At 40.6% G+C, this 21,226-nt stretch overlaps 1 protein-coding gene across 5 annotated transcripts in view; it reads left to right on the top strand.

Annotated features, from left to right (window-relative positions):
- Positions 1-21,226, top strand: part of TUSC3 (tumor suppressor candidate 3) — a 498,607-nt gene that overhangs the window by 282,107 nt on the left and 195,274 nt on the right. For 3 of the 5 annotated variants that reach the window (XM_050947920.1, XM_050947918.1, XM_050947919.1), the window contains one exon: positions 17,175-17,726. In XM_050947920.1, coding sequence (XP_050803877.1) covers positions 17,175-17,190 — 16 coding nt within the window. In that variant the 3' untranslated portion in view covers positions 17,191-17,726. Of the gene's footprint in view, positions 1-17,174; positions 17,727-21,226 lie in introns of those variants that run through there. The other 2 variants (XR_007773580.1, XR_007773581.1) reach the window with 1 other exon arrangement.

The following is a 21,226-nucleotide window of genomic DNA, read 5'->3' as shown; positions in this document are numbered from 1 at the left end:
TCTTAATACAGAGAGACCATTGGTATGTATTTTTCTTTCTTTTTTTTATATAAAGCTTTCTTTTAAGACCTGTTGGAGTTTTTCTTTACTTCAGGGAAATTGAGTCTGTACTCACCAGGGAATTGGTGGGAGGAAGAAATCAAGGGGAGATCTGTGTGTTGGATTGCTAGCCTGATTTTGCATTCCCTCTGGGGGAATAGGAAAGTGCTTTTGTTTCCAGGACTGGAAACAGAGAGGGGGAGTCACTCTGTGTAGTTTCACAGAGCTTGTGTCTATGTATCTCTCCAGGAGCACCTGGAGGGGGGAAGGGAAAAAGGATTATTTCCCTTTGTTGTGAGACTCAAGGGATTTGGGTCTTGGGGTCCCCAGGGAAGGTTTTTCAGGGGGACCAGAGTGCCCCAAAACACTCTAATTTTTTGGGTGGTGGCAGCAAGTACCAGGTCCAAGCTGGTAACTAAGCTTGGAGGTTTTCATGCTAACCCCCATATTTTGGACGCTAAGGTCCAAATCTGGGACTAAGGTTATGATAGCTGGAGGGTAGCAAATATAATACCTACATTTGGAAAAAACACAGGAGTAAATCCTTGGAATTACATACTGGCAAGCCTTATTTCAGTACCAGGAAAACAGGTTGAAACTATATTTAAAAATGGAATGTCTAAACAATTAGATTAGCATAATGACATGAATAAGCCAGAAAGACTTCTGCAAAGGAAATTAAACAGTTTTTTCAGCACGACGACAGTGAGAAGCTCAAGATTTGATATTAGGATGGTTTTTGTTTAAAGTATTAATGATCCGGAAAAGAATAATGGTAGCAAAGTTTGCAGATGACTGAGAAAATTGTGAGAACTTCATAGGGACCTAACAAAGCTAGGTAAAAGGGCAGCATAATGGCAGATGGAATTCATTGTTGACAGGTGAACTTAATGCATATTGGAATTCATATAATTAATAGTAAGAATAATCTTGCTTATTTAGTCCACCCCCATTTTCATTGATGCAAATCATAGGGTATTTACCACTTACCATGTTGAAAGTATTTCACAGCTAGGATCAGTGCAAGGATGTTTCGCGCCCTCCCTACTCCGCCCCCCAGCATGAGGCACCTCCCCCGCAGCAGCTCCCCACCCGCCCTTTGCCCTGAGGTGACCCCCTCCCATGGCAGCTCTCCCCCTCCTAAGCTGATAGGCACCGCAAGCCTGGGAGGCGGGAGAAGTGAAGCAGTAACGGCATGCTCAGGGAGGAGGCGGAGCAGGGGTGAGCTGGGGTGGGGTGTTCCTCTGTGTGCCCCCCCCTTACTTGCTTCAGGTGGCCCTCCCCATGCCCCCCTGCTCCAGATCCCTCCGCCTAAATGCCGGCGGCGACCAGGGTGGCCGAAGATCCAGCCGCCCCAGTCGCTGCCGAAGAAAATGCCGCCCCCCAAATCCTAGCACCCTAGGCAACTGCCAAGGTCGCCTAATAGGTTGCACCAGCCCTGAGTACACCTCACTTTTAGTAATCGTTTCCTTGGTGTTAAGCCTAATTTTTCATTTGCTCAGTTTCACCCCATTCATGCTTCCTGTACCCTTTGAATCAGCACAAAGAATCTGAAACACATCTTCTCCCTCCTTTTTGGCTTACTATCATTTTCTTCTGAAAATAGTATAAATGTTTTGCTTAACATGTTCCACATTGATCTATTTCCCATTCAATAATACTTGAATAGCCACTGGAGTAGATTCTCCACCTTACTAGATCACTACTGTCCACTCAGCAGGTTTTCAGGAAGACTCCATATCTCTTCTAGCCAGTGTATTTGGTACAAATCAAAAGCCTGTGTGTATTCCAGACCCATCCTTCACTAAAACATTGTCCAAGATGAGAGAATAAAAACATTAAGAAATAGAAGAAAACTGTATAATCCATCAGACCTTTCTTTTAAAATCCAAGAAGTTTAAATGGACATACACAGCATATATAAGAGAAGATTTATTTTTCTTCCACAGCTTTAACATTGGAATAGAACAAAGATATCATAGAGGATCAAGTATAATACTGAAATGTGTACGTTTATCACATCATCATAAGATATGGCTATAGCAAGTTATTACCATAATGGAATCAGTAGACTCATGGACCAAATCCTACCTTAAGATATACCCTTACAATCTCCTTGATTCCTACCAAATCAGTAATGTTCTTTAAAAATTCAAGCAGATTCACAAGGCACACTTTTTTTTTTGAAGCCAAACTAAATTAGACAGTGCTTACTAAATATTCCATTCTAACTAGGTTTCTTTTTTATTAGCATTTCTAATATCTCCCCTCCTGGTGAAGTGAAGTAAGGTTACAGACTTGTATGCCTAGATTCTTTTTTGTTATTTTACAGATAACTGGAACAAATTATTCACAATTCAGTCCTTTGGTGTGTTCCTCACACTGGAGAATTAATTAATATCTCTAAAGCTGTTACTCCTTTTGCACCTTGAGATTTCGCATGCTACTCAGTCAACGTTTATTCACTTTTTGCCTATCTGCTCCAATGCTATGTCAAACCTTTCTAACATTTCTCCCTGCCTCATTGGTGAAACTTGACCCTAGCCATTGGAGTCTTACCTTCTCATTTGTGAATAAAAAGGTAATTGATATCAACTTGTCTTCTACAGTAATCCTTAGTGATCATACTATCTTCTTCCCTGTTTGCCTGGGTCCTGTTAAATTTTAATGCTCAATTTTCTTCTCATGTCATGCATGTAATTCTCATCAATGGTTGTGTATGTGTGTGCATGCACTCACAGAACACTAAGGACAGAACATAAAGACCCTTTTATATTTAAATAATTAATTTCCCTCATTTAGCCACTTTTATTTCATGTCTATATTGTACTTAGGAAAAATTGTATCCGTAGTATTTATTTACTCTCCCTTTTTTTTAGTTGGTCTGTATTGTTTGTCTCCCTCTCCTGGTATTTTCGTAGCCTTATAAATTGTTTTCCTTTTACCACTAATCGTGCAAATTTATCCACACGATGATAAATATATTTGAAAAATACCAAATGTGTTACTGACAATGGTACCAGGTTATGTTTTTTTACAATGTTCTTTCTCTGTGTTCTCAATGTTCATCTCCTATCTTTTGCTTCTCACCCTTTCTTCTGTTCTGCTTTGTATAGTATCACATTGAATATCATTTCTTTTTTATATTTAATGTACATGTTATGCAGCAGAAGGAAATCCTTACCTAACCTGACTTCTTCTGTTGAATAATCTCCAGTCTGTATTTGAGTAATAAAATATCCCAGGGGTCGGCAATGTTTCAGAAGTGGTGTGCCGAGTCTTCATTTATTCACTCTAATTTAAGGTTTCGCAGTCCAGTAATACATTAACATTTTTAGAAGGTTTCTTTCTATAAGTCTATAATATATATAACTAAACTAAGGTTGTGTGTAAAGTAAATAAGGTTTTTAAAATGTTTAAGAAGCTTCATTTAAAATTAAATTGAAATTCAGAGGCCCCCGGACCAGTGGTTAGGACCCAGGCAGTGTGAGTGCCACTGAAAATCAGCTCGCGTGCCACCTTCAGCACTCGTGCCATAGGTTGCCTACCCCTGAAATATCCTGTTACTTTTTTGAGTTCTTCACATTATGCAGCTGGTGGATACATGGGAAATGGTTATTACCTTTTGTTTTCTTTGGGCTGGTAAACCTCACCTGTGCAATGAACACGAAGGGCCAGAGGGAGCTATGCCAGTTTCTATCAGCTGAGAATTTGGCCCTAAAAATGAAATGGGACATGTTAACTATAACATTTGACAGTCTTGAAAAAAGCATAGAGGTGACTGTTTTGGTTTCTTTTTCAGCTCATATTTTCATGCATTTAAAAAGTAATATTTGAAATGACGTTCATGCTGTACAAACAGAGCTACAAGCAACATCACAAATCCACCATCGTCCCTCTTCAGAGAAAGTTAAAAATACTAAATTACTTGTTTGCTGTTTGTCACCGAACAACCATGTAAATCTTTACTGAAGCAGTGTCCATCAATAAAGGATTTAAGAAATAACACGTCTCCTTGTATGCATCCTCTCTCCTCCCATCACTGACCTCAGTGAGGTAAGATATATCAAGATGAAATCAAACGAAGATAAATCAAAATAAATCAAGAGTCAGCGACTGGAGAAAGGAGGTTATTTCCTTTTATAAAAGTACATAAAACATTATGGTAGGAATGCTGCTGCTCGCTGACCCCTGACCGCAGTATTGCCTCTGCCATTGTTACTTCAGCTGTTGATTGAAAAGAGGAGGAGGGCAGAAGCTGTGAATGTGTGTGTGGTTAGTTTTCTTTTCACTGCAGAAAAAATGTGATACAGCACATTTGCATATTGTTCACTCTCTGTGAGGTCCATTATTTGTGTAATAAATTACTCTGTACTGTAAAGTCAGAAATTAATGTAAGTAATGTTTTCTTCTGAAGCTGCTCCAATCTCTGCTATAGTGATTTTTTTATAATTTTACTCTAGTTATCAATACATTTTTACACCATGAAAAATAACGCAGCAATAGGCAAACTGGGACCAAATGTCAATCGCAAGATACGCTCATGATTGGAGTTAGCATAAATATTTCTTACTGGGTAAATATAACAATAATAAAAGAAGAAAAAACAGTTTGCTTAAATATGTACTGAACAGCTTCTTCCAGAGTTAGTCATTTGTCCATAGAGGGGACTTCTTATGCCTTTGCAAGTCCACTTTTCTAGCAGCAGAGTGTTGGGATTTCTCCATTTTGCTGAAATAACAGTTTTTGAATTGTGGCATTTAATGTTGAAATCAGGGCCGGCTCCAGGCCACAGTGCACCAAGCTCGTGGTTTGGACGGCACACCGCGGGGGGGCGCTCTGCCGGTTGCTGGGAGGGCGGCAGGCGGCTCCTGTGGACCTGCCGCAGGCTGGTCCCGCGGCTCCGATGGACCTCCCGCAGACACACCTGCGGCAGCTCCACTGGAGCCGCGGGACCATTGGACCCTCCGCAGGAATGCCTGTGGGAGGTCCACCGGAGCCACAGGACCAGCGAGCGGCACAGCGCCCCCTGCGGCGTGCCGCCGTGCTTGGAGCGGCGAAATTGCTAGAACCGGCCCTGGTTGAAATAATTAGTTACTTTCTTTTATAGTGATCTTGAACATTTTCCCGTATGCCTTACCCATAAAGCACTTATAAGCTGCTCTCTTATATGAGAATTGTTTTGTAGCTTGCTTGCAAAAAAATAATGGTATGTTCCCACCACGAGAGAGAGAAACTGTATGAACTACTCTATTTCAGTCACATGGGGAATTATTCATATAATCTGTACAGAGCAAAATAAGCACAGTAAAAAATACAATACAGAGTAGTAAGATGACAAGTGCATTCTATGATTTGCTTGTATGCTTGAAGGCAATGCAATTTTAAAAACGTACTTTCAGTTATTGCCTTGGGTTTCTCTCCACCTTGAATGCAAGTATTCTTGTTGAAGGTCCATACTGATTTTCTTGATGTTGTTTTCTCCCCAAATGCCCTCTTCTGTTTCTGATTAATTCTCTTTCACCAATACTGCCTCCTTTCTGTTCCTGACAGTCCCTCTTATAGAAGTCTTTCCCTTTGCAATGAAATTCTAAATTTACTTCTACTTTCCAGTCAGCTTTCAGTTACATGCACAATATAACATTTTTCAGTGTACTGTATGGATGGGCTTCCTGCTCTACTTTGCTTTGCAGTGCTATTTGTTGTTGTCCATAAGTAGTTAAATACCATGTTGTTCGTGAATGTGGACCTACATTAACTCCTATCAATTCCACTTTTACACTGTTTAAGCTCTATTCCGGGTATATATGCATCTGCCTCTCTACCAAAACACTATGATTCCCTCTTTTCTCCATGTTGGCTGGAGATGAGCAAATAGGTTTGCTTACAATACAAACAAAACCATCCTTCACCCACATTGAACCTTAATTGAACATATTTTGGGTTCAAAGTTTGGCTTCTCTAATTTTAAATGCTTTTGTGCATCTTTGCACTTCCTGCATCAAGCTGGAAGCTGAATGGCTGACTGCTGTTTTCACAGTATTTTTGGTCAAACCCAACAGCAGGAAGTCCCAAGATTCTTGTAAAGGAGTCTTTCTTTTCTTGAGACCTCCTGCCCAATTTTTCAGTCTCAAGAGGCTTTGATAAGATTAAGATAACCGTTGGGTGCTTTCCTGAAATGAACTACCAGATTTTTTGATACTATTGTCTACTTGCTCATTCTCCATGCAGACATAAATTCTTCACAATTCCCTTTTCCTTTAACACTACTGGTTCCTGGTTTGTTGCTATCAAACCAATATCCCCATTTGGTTTCATCAATACAGTATCTCAGAGTGCTCTAGGGCCCAACAATTTTAAGTCCTTTAAAACCACCTCTCAAGCCATGTATTTAGATATCTTGCCTATTCTACCCCACTTCTTTATGAAGAAGGCAAAAAAATAAGCCTCTGCATACTGTTTTTCCTTCACGATTCTTCAGTGTTGCTGTTTATTCGGAACTATTAGCCTAATTCTGTCAATATTTCTAATCTACATTCATCAGTTACTTAAACAAAAAGTCTGTGAAGGCATGGTCCTTCATCAGAAGCCTACCACTGAGTCAAAAGCCCTCCCTCTGCTCTCTCATCATTCATGTCTTTTATAGTCTTTGTCCTCGTGAGCAGATGCTAGAGGCTTTTATGTATGTATTTGAGCAGTGATTCTCAACCAGGGATATGTGAACCCCTAGGGGTACGTGAAGGTTTTACAGGGGATACATCAACTCATCTAGATATTTGCCTAGTTTTACATATAAAGCACTAGCGAAGTCAATACAAACTAAAATGTCATACAGAAAATGACTTTTTTATACCACTCTACCTACAATACACTGAAATGTAAGTACAATATTTATATTCCAGTTGATTTATTTTATAATTATATGGTAGAAATGAGAAAGTCAACAATTATTTTCAGTAATAGTGTGCTGTGACTTTTTATATTTTTATGTCTGATTTTCTAATACTGTGTGCAGATGTGGTCGCTCCATCTCCCAAAAGATATATTGGAATTGGAAAACATTCAGAAAAGGGCAGCAAAAAATATTAGGGGTATAGAACGGCTTCCATATGAGGAGAGATTAATAAGACTGGGACTTTTCAGCTTGGAAAAGAAACGACTAAGCGGGGATATGATAGAGGTCTATAAAATCATGACTGATGTGGAGAAAATAAATAAAGAAGTGTTATTTACTCCTTCTCATAACACAAGAACTAGGGCCCACCAAATGAAATTAATAGGCAGCAGGTTTAAAACAAACAAACAAAGGAAGCATTTTTTTCACACAGTGCACCATTAACCTGTGGAACTCCTTGCCAGACGATATTGTGAAGGCCAAAACTAGAACAGGGTTCAAAAAAGAACTAGATAAATTCATGGAAGACAGGTCCATCAATGGCTATGAGCCAGAATGGGCATAGATGGTGTCCCTAGTTCAGGGGTAGGCAAACTTTCTGGTCTGAGGGCCACATTTGGGTTCTGAAACTGTATGGAGGTCCAGTGTAGTGTATTAAATTGCTCCCCACAGGAATGTGCTACTTACAAAGCACCAGGACTGGCAGCTGTAAGTAGTACACCATAAGTAGCACAATCCTGTGGGGAGCAATTTAATACAGTACACCTGGCAGCTCATGCAGCTGCACTGCCTGGCAAGAACTCGCAGCCCCGCCACCCAGAGCGCTGGTGGCACAGCAAGCTGAGGCTGCAGGGGAGGGGCTGGGGGCTAGTCTCCCCAGCTGGGAGCTCAAGGGCTGGGCAGGACGGTCCCGCGGACCAGATGTGGCCTGCGGGCTATAGTTTGCCCACCTCTGTCCTAGCCTCCATTTGACAGAAGCTGGGAATGGGAGACGGGATGGATCACTTGATGATTACCTGTTCTGTTCATTTCCTCTGGGGCACCTGGCATTGTCCACTGCCAGAGAAGACAGGATACTGGGCTAGATGAACCTTTGGTCTGACCCAGTATGGCCATTCTTATATAAGCAAGTAGTTTTTAAGTGAGGTGAAAATTGGGGTATGCAAGACATATCAGACTCCTGAATGGGGTAAAGTAGTCTGGAAAGTTTGAGAGCCACTGTATTAGAGGAAAAACATGCAAAACAAAAAGTAAATTTTTAAATAATGCTAAATTGCCATGGGTCTAACTCTGCAACTCAGGAGAGGAACGGTGTAAGTAGAGGCACAGAGAGAAAAGCAGCCTTCATGTGGCTACTATCAATCTACTGTATATATGAGTGGCCATGTGGTGGGTCCTTTGCCCACCAATATACCAACAGGCATGGCAGAGGAAGTAATCTTTGTCAGGTATAGGGGCTCATTATCATAAAGTTCCCCTCTCCTTGGGAGCAATTTAGTGCTAGGTCTGGTCTTCAGACAATTTATGTATTTGCAGGGGGCTTAGAGTAAAAGTTAGGCCTTAATAAGCGGAGTGATTAAATTAGTGACTCAGCAAGGGCTGAGAAACTGAAAATCTTTTTTATATTTGTCTTCAACAAAAGCAATGAAGAATAGGAGTTTGGATGATTAAGGGATACTTTTGAGTGGCTGTGAAATGAAACCCCCAGTCAGAAGCAGAGTGTATACTTGTATGTGACTGTGTGTTCCCAACCAGGGTTGCACAAGTACACATCCTGGAGTTCTGTCATAGTCTACAGGAAGGTATTCCAGTGTTGGTTCTCTGGTTGATCAACTGATAGATTTCATCCATTGTCAGCAGGCCTTTCAGCTGCCTATCCCTTACCATCATCACTGGAAATAAACCATATTAAATTAGATTCTGCTTATTCGAAAACCGTTGCCATTTTTTATCACTGTCATCTGTGCATTTTTCTGAGAGTAAATAAAGTTGACAGCAAGATGACAGATTAATTAGAACATTAGAACTTGTCTGAAATTGTTTCATTTACTATTTTTTAGTCAGTACCCACTCTTCTCCCATTCCCCTTTTATGTTACCTATCAGCAGTCTGGTCACATACATTTTTTAAATAAACAGAAGAATGCAATTATAAACTTACAAAACTTTGGCAGGGGCAAACATACCTACAGAAACTATTTTAAACTCTCTTATAATTAGTACATTTCAAGTTGACAGTGCCACTTTGTTTATGTGGTTTCAGTAGTTTAAAGAGACAGTAGCTCCTTAATAAAAGAATTGTGATAATCACATAAGCAAATGTTTACTCAGTGTTCCTATAGAATAACACTTTTGACAACATTTAGTTTTTCCCAAGAAAAGAACCAGAAGGACTAATTTGTAAGGTCCATGACTTAGTGATAAGGATTGATTGATGTGTTGTTCAATTCAGCTAATTATTTTTAAAAGGAGGTACAGTCCATTGCAGTGTGATGTCCAGGTCACAAAGCATTACTACGACTCTTGGCTCTAATTAGCCTCTGTACGAGCAGTCTTGGCAGCAGAAGGTGAGGAGGTTTAACAATCCTAGCACTGGTTTCTTCAGGATAGGGTTGAGGCATATTCAAAGTCTGATCCAAAACTTACTGATCCAAACCTCATTGATATGTATGGGGTTTGAATCAAGCCCTTATATAATAACTGGCTCTGGCTCTTCCTTTAGTTTACCTGTTTGGGGGATAAATAAAGGTCTTCAGGCTCAAAAACAGCTGCTCCATTAACCTTCACTTGGAAGTCTTTAACTGTCCCTTCAAATTCAGAGCCTTCATGAGCGTCCTTTTTTCTTTTCCTTTTTATCAGCTTGATTTTAGATGTTTTCTACAACTGCAAAAATTGTGACAAATAGTTTTTTAATTATCTAGAAGTCTGTCAATATTGTCTTTAATTTATGTTTTTAAATGGTGGTTACTATTGTAAAATAATGTTTTATGGTCAGTATGTTATCATTAGTAGCCATTACATTCAAGAGCTATTAAAATAAGTAAACCTAGGAGAAAAGATAAAGAAACCAAGAAAGGAAGGATAGCTACATCAGCACTGAGCAACAGACAAGAGGAACTAAACTTCTGCATGTCATTATAAATATAAAAAAGTCAAAGCAGAGACCACATCTCAGATTTGTAATATTTATATAATAAAATAAAATCAAACATGAACTGTTGGATGATTGCTTAGAAAATACCAGTTCATGCAACCAAACCAAAGACAAATGGTGAAATACTGGGTAGCTGAAAAATTCCTCACGTACACTTAGAAAATATGAGCATTATGGTAATTAGAAATGTCTTTTGACATTGCATAAGTTCATTTCAGTACATGAATCCTATATGCTCTCCATACAGACCCTCGCTGCATTTCCACACAGTTGTTTCAATAGCTCAACACAAGCTGAAGGAAGTTAAGTAGAATTATTTTGGGGAGGTCAAGTAATCAACTGTTAGTAAGACAGGCGATGTTATGTTATGTGTTCTTTGTAAGACAGTATTTAACAGAAGGAATATTTGTTCAGGTAGACAAAGGGTTAAAAGTAAGGGTAAAATATGTTTATAACTGACTAGATGCTTTTATGTTCAGCTGTTTTAGTAAATAGTTATTACTAGCTTGTCTTTTTGCATAATTAAATGGATTTACTTGGAATTTATGAACTGGTAAATCTATTTCTAATAAATATTTACTGAGATTCATGTTCAAGCTTGTGACATTTTGCCAAATAGGCTGCATACCTCAAATCTGGCTAACTCTCAGAAATACTCAATTCACAAATTGCCATTTTTCTGTCACCTTCCAACTCCTCAGCTTCTCCATCATCATTTTATTTGCTCTACAGAAAGAAGCAGCATAGAGAGATGACTGCTTGAGGAGATAACTCAGCCTCATCGGGGCTCCTAAGCCAGCCAAAAGTGGAATTCAATTCCTGTAGGGGCTTAGGAAATCTGCACTGCAGATACATTCTGTTCATGTGAAGCTCCTAATGTTTGTGGGAGCAAAGCTCCGTTCTTTCAGTGCTGACAAGTTCTGGATAGCAGATGTCTTCCTCTGTAACACAGATCCTAAGTCATGCAAGAGTGTGGCTCTCCACTGATGGGGCTTTACAGTACCAGCCCACTTAATCTGTTTTGTCCTCATCCTTCTTGATCTGCCTGCTGCCTTTAACAGTGTTGATCCCTCTCTCATTCTATTTTATCATGTTTCATGGCATATGTTACTCTACTTTCCTACTTCTCTTCCAGCCTTCCTATGCATTCCTTCACTATTTCCTTTAATGGCTTTCCCCCCTAGTTTTTGATGTCCCTCTGTGTTCTGTTCCCAGTCCTCCTCATTTTCTGTCTTTCTTTTCTCCATAGCTTCCAACTTTATGCTGTTTTCCAAATCAGCTTCTCTGTCTCCAGCGTCTCCTGTTTCATCCAGTCTTGCATCTACAGCTGTCTTTCCAACATGTCATCTTGGACATTCAGTCACCATCTGCAACTCATCCCCCTCTCCCCCAAAACTGAATCTCTCCTATTTCTTTCTAACCCTCTCTTCTATGATTTTTTCTTTATCACCATTAACAGGTTCATAATCTTGATATAGTCTTTGACTCTTCACTGTGCTCTGTCCCCTATATGTAGTACCTTCGCTGTATATCTCTAAGATCGTTCCTTTGCTCAGTGCTTCCATTGCCAAAATCCTTGTCCTCAATGTGGATCATTTCTCTTCTTGCTACTGTAACCTTGTCCTGTCTCACCTCACCCACCATGTCATAACATTTCTTCCCAGATCTGGACCTTAGCGTCCAAAATATGGGTGTTAGCATGAAAACCTCCAAGCTTAGTTACCAGCTTGGACCTGGTATCGCTGCCACCAGCTAGGAATTATACAGTGCCTAGCTCACTGCCAAAACCTTCCCTGAGGGACCCCCAGACTCAGATGCCTTGAGTCTTAGAACAAAGGGAAATAACCCCCTCCCCTTGTTTCCTTGTTACTTCCTCCCAGGCTCCCCTCCCTGGACGACCCTAGGAGATTCCCTGCTTCCAGTCCTGGAAACACAAGTACCGAGAGATCTAATCTTTCTTCCCCCTCACCCAGAGGGTATGCAAAGTCAGGCTTAGTAAATCTAACACAAAGAGATTTTCCCCCTGACTTCTTCCTCCCACCAATTCCCTGGTGAGCTGCAGACTCAATTCCCTGGAGTCCCCACTAAAGAAAAACTCCAACAGGTCTTAAAAAGAAAGCTTTATATAAAAAAGTAAGAAAAAAGACATTAAAAATAGTCTCTGTATTAAGTTGACAATATACAGGGTCAATTGCTTAAAGGAGAAAAAATGAATAAACAGCCTTATCCAAAAAGAATACAATTTAAAACATTCCAGCAACTACACACATGTAAATACAAAAGAAAACAATATAAACCTATTGTCTTATTATCCTTGTACTTACAGCTTGGAAACAGAAGATTAGAAAGCCAGGAGATAGAAAGATCACTGTCATAGCCGAAAGGGTCAGACCCAAGACAAAAGAACAAAGAACTCACTCCCAAAACTTCCCTCCACCCAGATTTTAAAAAGTCTTGTTTCCTGATTGGTCCTCTGGTCAGGTGTTTCAGGTTACTGTTGTTAACCCTTTACAGGTAAAAGAACATTAACCCTTAGCTATCTGTTTATGACAGTCCCCTATATCTAGTATCTTCACTGTATATCTCTAAGATCGTTCCTTTGCTCAGTGCTTCCATTGCCAAAATCCTTGTCCTCAACGTGGATCATTTCTCTTCTTGCTACTGTAACTTTGTCCTGTCTCACCTCACCCACTTATTCTCACCTGTCTCCCATCTAATCTCTCCAAACTGTCACTGCTAAATTCATCTTTTCCCTACCGTAGCTCTAACCACATCCCCTTTCTGTAAAAGTATTCATTGTCTTCCAGTTTCTTATCATATATTTGTGCTTCTCACCCTATGTAATTCGGAGACCTTCCGATCTCTGCCCCCAATTTACTCTATTTCTCCTCTCATCGCCACTGCTCTTCTTAATCATTTTACCTTAGTCCTCCTTTCATCAGCATTTCCCGACCTTGTTTTTGCACTTTCCATAATGCTATGTCTGGTATGTTTGGTATCTTATCTTCTGATCATTGTCCCAGAAGTAGAGGAACAAGACAAGATACAAGTGATATGGTTAATTAACTAAACATATCTGGTAACTACTCAACAATAACTCATAGTGTTGGCCATGATTCCTTGCTTAATTGTTTCCGCCTGGTTGAGGCCTGCTGTCATTACTTCATTGCTCCACAGCTAGTCTGCAGCCGACTGCTGGGACCCACCGCCCTTCCCTCATATGACGGTTAAGAAGCTGAGGAAAGAGAGTTGTCCCTCGCTGTACTAGACATTAAGTGCCCCAGCCGCATTCCCCAGCTTCCTTGGGGGATGCCTTCCCCTTAGTCCATGTGCAATTCCAGTTTAGCAGGAGACTGGACCCTCTATGGAACATGTGCCTGCACTGGACACCTGTCACAAGCAGGAGTCACAAATATTTTGGCCTCCTCTCCTCTATTTCCCCCTTGGTTCCCAAATACTTAACAATTCCCTCCTTGACAATGGCTAAAAACATCCCTTTCTCGGTTAGAGAGGTGTACTCCATCATCACCACATCCATGTTTCCAGATCACAGGCCATGGTTCTCATGGGGGACTTCAATCACCCTGACATTTGCTGGGAGAGCAAAATAGCAGTGCACAGACAATCCAAGAAGTTTTTGGAGAGTGTTGGGGGCAACTTCCTGGTGCAAGTGCTGGAGGAACCAATTAGGGGCCATGCTCCTCTTGACCTGCTGCTCACAAATAGGGAAGAATTGGAAGGGGAAGTAGAAGTGGGTGGCAACTTGGACAGCAGTGACCGTGAGATAGCCAAGTTCAGGTCCCTGAGAAAAGGAAGAAAGGAGAGTAGCAGAATATGGACCCAGGACTTCATAAAAGCAGACTTTAACTCACTCAGGGAGCTTTTGGGCAGGATCCCCTGGGAAGCTAATATGAGGGGGAAAGGAGTCTAGGAGAGCTGGCTGTATTTTAAAGAAGCCTTATTGATGGTGCAGGAACGAACCATCCCAATGTACAGAAAGAATAGCAAATATGGCAGGCAACCAGCTTGACTTAACACAGAAATCTTGGGTGAGCTTAAACACGAAAAGGACACTTACAAGAAGTAAAAACTTGACAGATGACTAGGGAGGAATAATATTGCTCGAGCATGCAGTGATCTAATCAGGAAGGCCAAAACACAATCAGTGTTGCAGCTAGCAAGGGAGGTGAAGGGTAACAAGAAGAGTTTCTACAGGTATGTTAGCAACAAGAAGAAGGTCAGGGAAAGGTGGAACCCTTACTGAACGGAGGAGGCAACCTAGTGACAGATGATATGGAAAAAGCTGAAGTACCCAATGCTTTTTTTGCCTTGGTCTTCACAGACCAGGTCAGCTCCCAGATTGCTGCTCTGGGCAGCACAGTATGGAGAGGAGGTGAGCAGCCCTTAGTAGTGAAAGAACAGGTTAAGGACTATTTGGAAAAGCGTGACATGCACAAATCTATGGGTCCAAATGCAATGCATCTGAGGGTCCTGAGGGAGTTGGCTGATGTGATTGCAGAACCATTGGCCATTATCTTTGAAAACTCATGGTGATTGGGGGAAATCTCTAACGATTGGAAAAAGGCAAATATAATGCCTATCTTTAAAAAAAGGTAAGAAGGAGCATTTGGGGAGCTACAGACTACAGCCTCACCTCAGTCTCTGGAAAAGTCATGGAGCAGGTCCTCAAGGAATCCATTTCGAAGCACTTGGAGAAGAGGATAAACAGGAAGTGTTTAGCACATATAAAATGTTGAATTATTGTCTGTCTTTACTCCTCTCGTCATTTCCTTTTCTCACTCTTGGCTTTGCGCTTTCCATCATGTTATGTCTGGATCAGTTGTGATGTCTTCTCAGCTGACCATTCTGTATCTCTAAATCTCCACCTCTTCATGAAAGCATCTTGAAGTCTTTTCAGCAAAATGGGGATTTAATAATCCCCTCACACTCAGGGCTGCACAAAGGATTCAGGGGGCCTGGGGTCTTCCTGCCGCTGAATTGCCACCCAAGACCCAGCACTTTGGCAGCGGTTCCTGGAGCAGAAGGACCCTTTGCCGCCGAAGACCCAGAGCGGAAGAAGCTCCATGGGCCTGGGCCCCGCAAGAGTTTTCCGCCCCTGGAGCGAGTGAAGGACCCTGCTCCAGGGGCCCTGAAATTGCCCCACTTGCCCCCCCTGGAAAGCCCTGCTCGCACTGCAGCTTCTGACCAGTTGGCATCTGTTTTGCCATGTGTCTGGTTGTATCTTGTAGACTCTGTGATGGGAACTATATTTGTAAATGTTCTTAATCTTTTATGGTGTTTGTATGGACATTTTGTAATAATTAATAATACCATAAACAGAACTGATTATTCCCCTCAAATATCTGCATAGTAGGTATGCCAGGGAACTCAACTTATCTGTAAGAAGTTGGGGAAAATATTTTACAAGAAGCTAAAGAGGAATGTGGTAATGAAACTATAGCAGTCCTTCCCTGTTCTCTAAAATATTGCAGTCCTGTGGAAAAGGTCACCAGACCAACAGACAGTAGTCTATTTCTGAGTTATTATTATTATTCCTGTGTGTGAGCTTGGGCTAGTCACTTTGGATTCAATCTATGAAGGGATTTAGTCACTGGAGCACCTAACTTTTAGGCACTCTATCATCCAGTGGAATCCTCAATCTTGAGTTAAGCACTAGGTTCCATAGACAATGCATAGGGAGAATTTTGAGCCTAAGAATGGGATTCACAAAAGCCAGCAAGCTGAACAGAGAGCTGCCTAAACTAGTCAGTAGGAAATGCTGAGAAGAAGGGTATAGCTTAATTCCTGCCCCTCAAAGGTACGTAAGTGCCTAACTCCAGGCCAGAGGGAGGCACTATGTCTACTCAGGATTCAAAGATATTAACCTGATCCTGGAGGTAGGTACCTAGTCCAGGTCAGGACTTTCTCATAAAAAGTGTTTTGTGTGTGTGAGAGACAGAGAGAGAGATTGCCCTCTCCCCGAGCCCATTATTGTCAATAGAATGGTTGTTAGGGCACTCTCTTGGGAGGAGGGAGACCTGCAATCAAGTCCTTGCTCAAAAGAGTGGTGATTCAAACATGGATCTCCCACATCTCAGGTAAATGCACTAACCACTGAGCTATTGGGTACAATGAAGATGGTGACCATCATTGATCTGCTCATCCCAGCTGCCTTTTGTGCAGGTTAGGTGTGCTCTGAGAATGAGTTCATGAATCCTGCCAGTGCTAAGATGTAAGATAGGGTGCCAAGCAGCTCAGTGGCTTCAGTGCTTAAGCACTTTTGCTCATGACCACAGGTAGAAGCATAGGGACTTTAGGGAGAAGTTGTGTGAGTGTTCTGAGAAGCAGAATGGCACCTAAATGTTGGACTCAGGTGCCTAAAGTGTCAGGTGCCCAAGTCCCATTGTGCATTTAGCTCTTCCCCTCTCTGTGTCTCAGTTCCTCCATTTGTAAAATGGGGATAGTGAATCATATCTTCTCTGTAAAGTTTTTTGAAAAACACTATATGTATGATCAGTATATTTAAAGTTTTCTTTCCAAGGGAGTTGAGACAGTAATAAATACTGAGTGAAGTAATTTCATCTGAGCTTCAACACATTTTAGTAAATAGATTTTTTAAAAAATCTGCAGATCCACTGACTTTTGCCAACTTTTGTATGCTGTGCATGCCCTTGGGCCACTTGAGCTGTGGAGAAGGATGGTTATAAACAAATCTTTGGAATACAAGTGTTTCAATACTGCAGGAGAGTGGCAGTGCTTGCTTATATCCTTTAATATTAAGACCAAAAGCCTAACTTAATGGAAGAAAATATGTGCTTATAGTAAATTTTGCATTTTAAAATATTTTTAATGGGATAATCTTTAAGTTTATTCAGTCATTCAGGTTTTTGTTTTTGATAACTTCATGCTTACTTTGTTAATTACTGAATGTGTCATATACATTTTTTAAAAGATTGTGTCCTACAAATACTGAATGATTTAATTATTTAATTCTTACAGTTCTTGTTGATTCTTCTAAACTAATTTTGTGATGGCACGTTTCCTAAGCATTTTTCAGCATTTAATCATATTTTCCTTTTCTTTTCAGCTTCTTAATTAAATGAATTCAAGTGGGATACGCATAAGGCTAATGTTTACTATGAAGATAAGCAATTACTGATATTATCTGCTCACCTGTGTTACATTTATTCAAGATTCCTGTGTTGATTCATCTGTGTTTATTTGTGTGTGTGTGTGATAAGTTACAGTATTCTTGTAGAGAAAATAATTTGTTTTTATACCTTACGTAAAGAATGCTTCATTTAATTTATAGGAATCTATATATTAAATGTTAAACATCTTAATGGAAAATGTGGCATAATGTTGTGGATACAGTATATTCAGTGGTGCAAAATTTAAAGAATGTTAATTATAATGTGTCTTGTAGTTGTATTGCCACCTTGTTGACAATTTATTAAAAAAACAAATGGAGATGACTGGAGTCTTTTTTGGTAAAGTGTTATAAAGTTGTCCTGAGATGCACTTTAGAACTCCCCCCCCCAAAAAAAAAAAAAAAAACAAAAACCTGCTATTGTAGAATCATACGTGAAGTTAAAACTGTTATTTGATCACAGAGCATATTATCATTTATTAATATCACTTGGACAATAAAGAAAATAAATGTTGTACAAGCTTCTAAATTGTGTAGGCTTTTTTTTTTACCCCCTCATGCATTGAAATCTCTAATAGACACTATTCCTGGAACTGGTTTACTCAAGAACGGCAAGGATTTTGACCAAAAGGTTAAGAGTGATTGTACACATATTCAGTTCAGATAGAAGGATCAAACCATTGGAAGACTACCAGTAAATCTCAGTAGTCACTACACTTAAGGTCCTCTTCCATGTGACAGAAACAAAAGGCCCTAAACCTCCAAATGTTACAGTCATAATCGATTAGGCTTCAGAGCAAATAGCCTGTCAGTCAATTTCTGATAGACAATAGTCCCTGGTCACCTCAGTCATATGAGTCCTGAGCACTGTAAAGTAAGGCTCCAGATTTTGATCAATAGAGATGTCCTAGTTAGTGATAATGCTTTCTAGATCAACAGCATTGAGGAGATGATGTTGCAGGACTTTCAAATTTTCTTGCCACAGAAAGCTGTCAAATTAATCCCACAGACTAAAGAGGGAAGATTTTTATTCTAGGTCTATCCTGATGTCTTAAAATGAAGAAAGTTCCTCCTAGAGTGGAGATCTTACTTCCTATCTTGTGAAAGTTTAAACTGTGTCTCTAGTAACAATCATCCTGTGTTCTGGCACAGTGGTGTTCAGCCTTTTCCATGTGGAAACTCTCTTCCCACATAACCAGGCCTCTCCTCCCCTTTAGCAATGTGGGAATGGTTGTGGGGGTCACAACCCTGTGACACCTGTTCACACTCCTTCTCCCCAGATTGAGAATCCCAGTTCTTGAGGAATGTGCTGTGGACCTTAGACAAATCTGGTGATAGGGATGTATACCCACATCCTTGTATCTCAGACTTCTGACACAGGTACAGAACTGACAACTTCAGATGTCACCTGTATAGCTGCTATCTGAATCATGTCTTTACAAAATGCTTGCAGACCATTGTAGCTTGTTTGCAAAGGATGGAAGTGCATCTTCACCGTTGTACAGATAATAAAACAGCACCTGGAAAGGGATCAAATGATGTGCTTGTGCTGTCAGTGGAGTGCCATATAGTTATTTTAGGCCTTAATCCTGCAAATACTCATACACATGCTTTAATATTACATATATGAACAGTACTGTTGTATTCAGTGTCTCTGAACCTCATTTACTTGAAGATCCCTTATGCTGCTCTGTGTCTTAAAGTGGGTGTAAGTTACATTGATGCAACTTTAAAACCCCTTTAGAGAATGTAAGGTGAGTACAAAGAGACTACCAAATCAGTATGTAGAGGGTTTTTTACACCCACTTGGGCCAAGTGTAAATGATTGCACCACAAGGTGTAAGGCAGTGGAGAATCATGGCCTATCTTTTTAAGATTAAGGTGGTGCTAGAGATGCATCCTAAATTCCTTCCAAAGTTTGTGTTAGAATTCTATTTTTCCTACGCTATCATGCCCGATCTATGCCGCAATATGAAATAGACCTGTACTTCTAAGTCTGTAGTATGGGAAATGTGAGATGCAGAGAGAAAAGCCAGATCCCAAACAGCATACTGCTCTATAACAAAATATTGCATTTTTTCTTAAATTCCTTTTAAAAATTTCCATCAAATTGCCATTCACAGATACTGCTACTGAGTTACACCTGCACAGGAACCTAGTTTTTGCTTAGATGACTTCACCCTTGCTAAATTTTAGTCTATACCTTTTGGCCTTGGCACTAGAAACCAACTTTGAGTTCTGGGGCTACTTTCCTTTTGTTTCTGCCAATCAACTCTATCTGTGTTTCTCTGTTATGTCTCATGAGTCCCCTTCCCACTATTCTGTTCTTCCTTTTTCTGTTGTCAGACTACTAATATAATATACTCATTTAACCTACTGTGGAAATAAGCAGGACACCAGTCACCTGTAAAGAGACGAGATGAGAAAGCATAACTAGAAAAAAAATATTCAAGCTAACATTTGACTTTCTCTATCCACTACAATAGGTGACTGTAATACTTAATAGCTGCCACCATTTGGTACTGTATAAAGCTATAAATCAGCCACCCCGATGCCCACTCAAATAATTCAAGATGGTTTCTCTCAGCACTGTGTTGTTTGTTTCCCCTGTGCCCTGATTCTAAAAGAAACCTAAAAACACTGGAAATGATTTACTCTCCTAAGGGAGGAGACTGGTGAGCCTTGTATTCTGTAGCGTAACTGATAAGAGCATAGACTGGACAAGTTTGTAGTATGCATACTCCAGCAGGTCTCCTTCCTTTACCTAGAGAGCATACTTGCTTGTAGCCAGTATATCGTTCCTGCACCTCTTGAAATGCTGGCTTCTTATTCTATGGAAACTAATCTTTCATTCAAAACAAAACACCATTTTAGTTTCTAGGGCACAGATTTTTAAAGCTATTTAGTCATTGTTGTGCTAAGTATTGCAATGCTGAACTGATTTAGGAGCCTAAATCTCTTTTTCAAAAGTGGCATGGACACTTTGGGCTGGATTCACAAAAGAAATTAGGCCTCTAGATGTCACTTTAGGCACCTGAATTGTGGAATCAGGCCCCACTGGGAATCACAAACCCCCTACTGAACTGCTGCCAAGTACTGTAGATGCTTAAACTCTTTCAGTGCCCAAACCTTTGTACTCAAATTCCCCAGGTACCTAGGCCTCTGCCTGTAGACATGTGCACTGCAACCCCACACCAGGTGTCTGGAGGCCTAAGCTCCAGAGCAATGCACAAACTGGGGAAAGATAGGTGTTCCTCCCCTAACTCAGGAGACCTGATCTGGTAAGCATGCTCAGCACTCACCCATTGGATTGGGCCCCTATAGGTGAGCTTACACAAAATGGCTTGGGGGAGTATGACCTCCTTTTTAGCCTAGTGGTTAGAGTAGTCAGCTGGGATGGGAGAAACACCCCAGTTCAAGTCTCCCCTCCACCTGGGAAGAAGGGATTTGAACACGTATCTCTATCTGGGATTCTGGGATGCATTAACAGGTGTGTTGTAAACAAGACATGAGAAGTCATTCTTCCGCTCTACTCTGTGCTGGTTAGGCCTCAACTGGAGTATTGTGTCCAGTTCTGGGCACCGCATTTCAAGAAAGATGTGGAGAAATTGGAGAGGGTCCAGAGAAGAGCAACAGGAATGATTAAAGGTCTTGAGAACATTACCTATGAAGGAAGGCAGAAAGAATTGGGTTTATTTAGTTTGGAAAAGAGAAGACAGAGAGGGGACATGATAGCAGTTGTCAGGTATCTAAAAGGGTGTCATCAGGAGGAGGGAGAAAACTTGTTCACCTTAGCCTCTAATGATAGAACAAGAAGCAATGGGCTTAAACTGCAGCAAGGGAGATTTAGGTTGGACATTAGGAAAAAGTTCCTAACTGTCAGGGTAGTTAAACACTGGAATAAGTTGCCTAGGGAGGTTGTGGAATCTCCATCTCTGGAGATATTTAAGAGTAGGTTAGATAAATGTCTATCAGGGATGGTCTAGACA

Source organism: Gopherus flavomarginatus, chromosome 3 (genome assembly GCF_025201925.1).
Source record: "Gopherus flavomarginatus isolate rGopFla2 chromosome 3, rGopFla2.mat.asm, whole genome shotgun sequence".
Classification (NCBI taxonomy): Eukaryota; Metazoa; Chordata; order Testudines; family Testudinidae; genus Gopherus; species Gopherus flavomarginatus.
The sequence above is the reverse complement of the archived record's forward strand: the minus strand, read 5'-3'. Positions and strand labels throughout refer to the sequence as shown.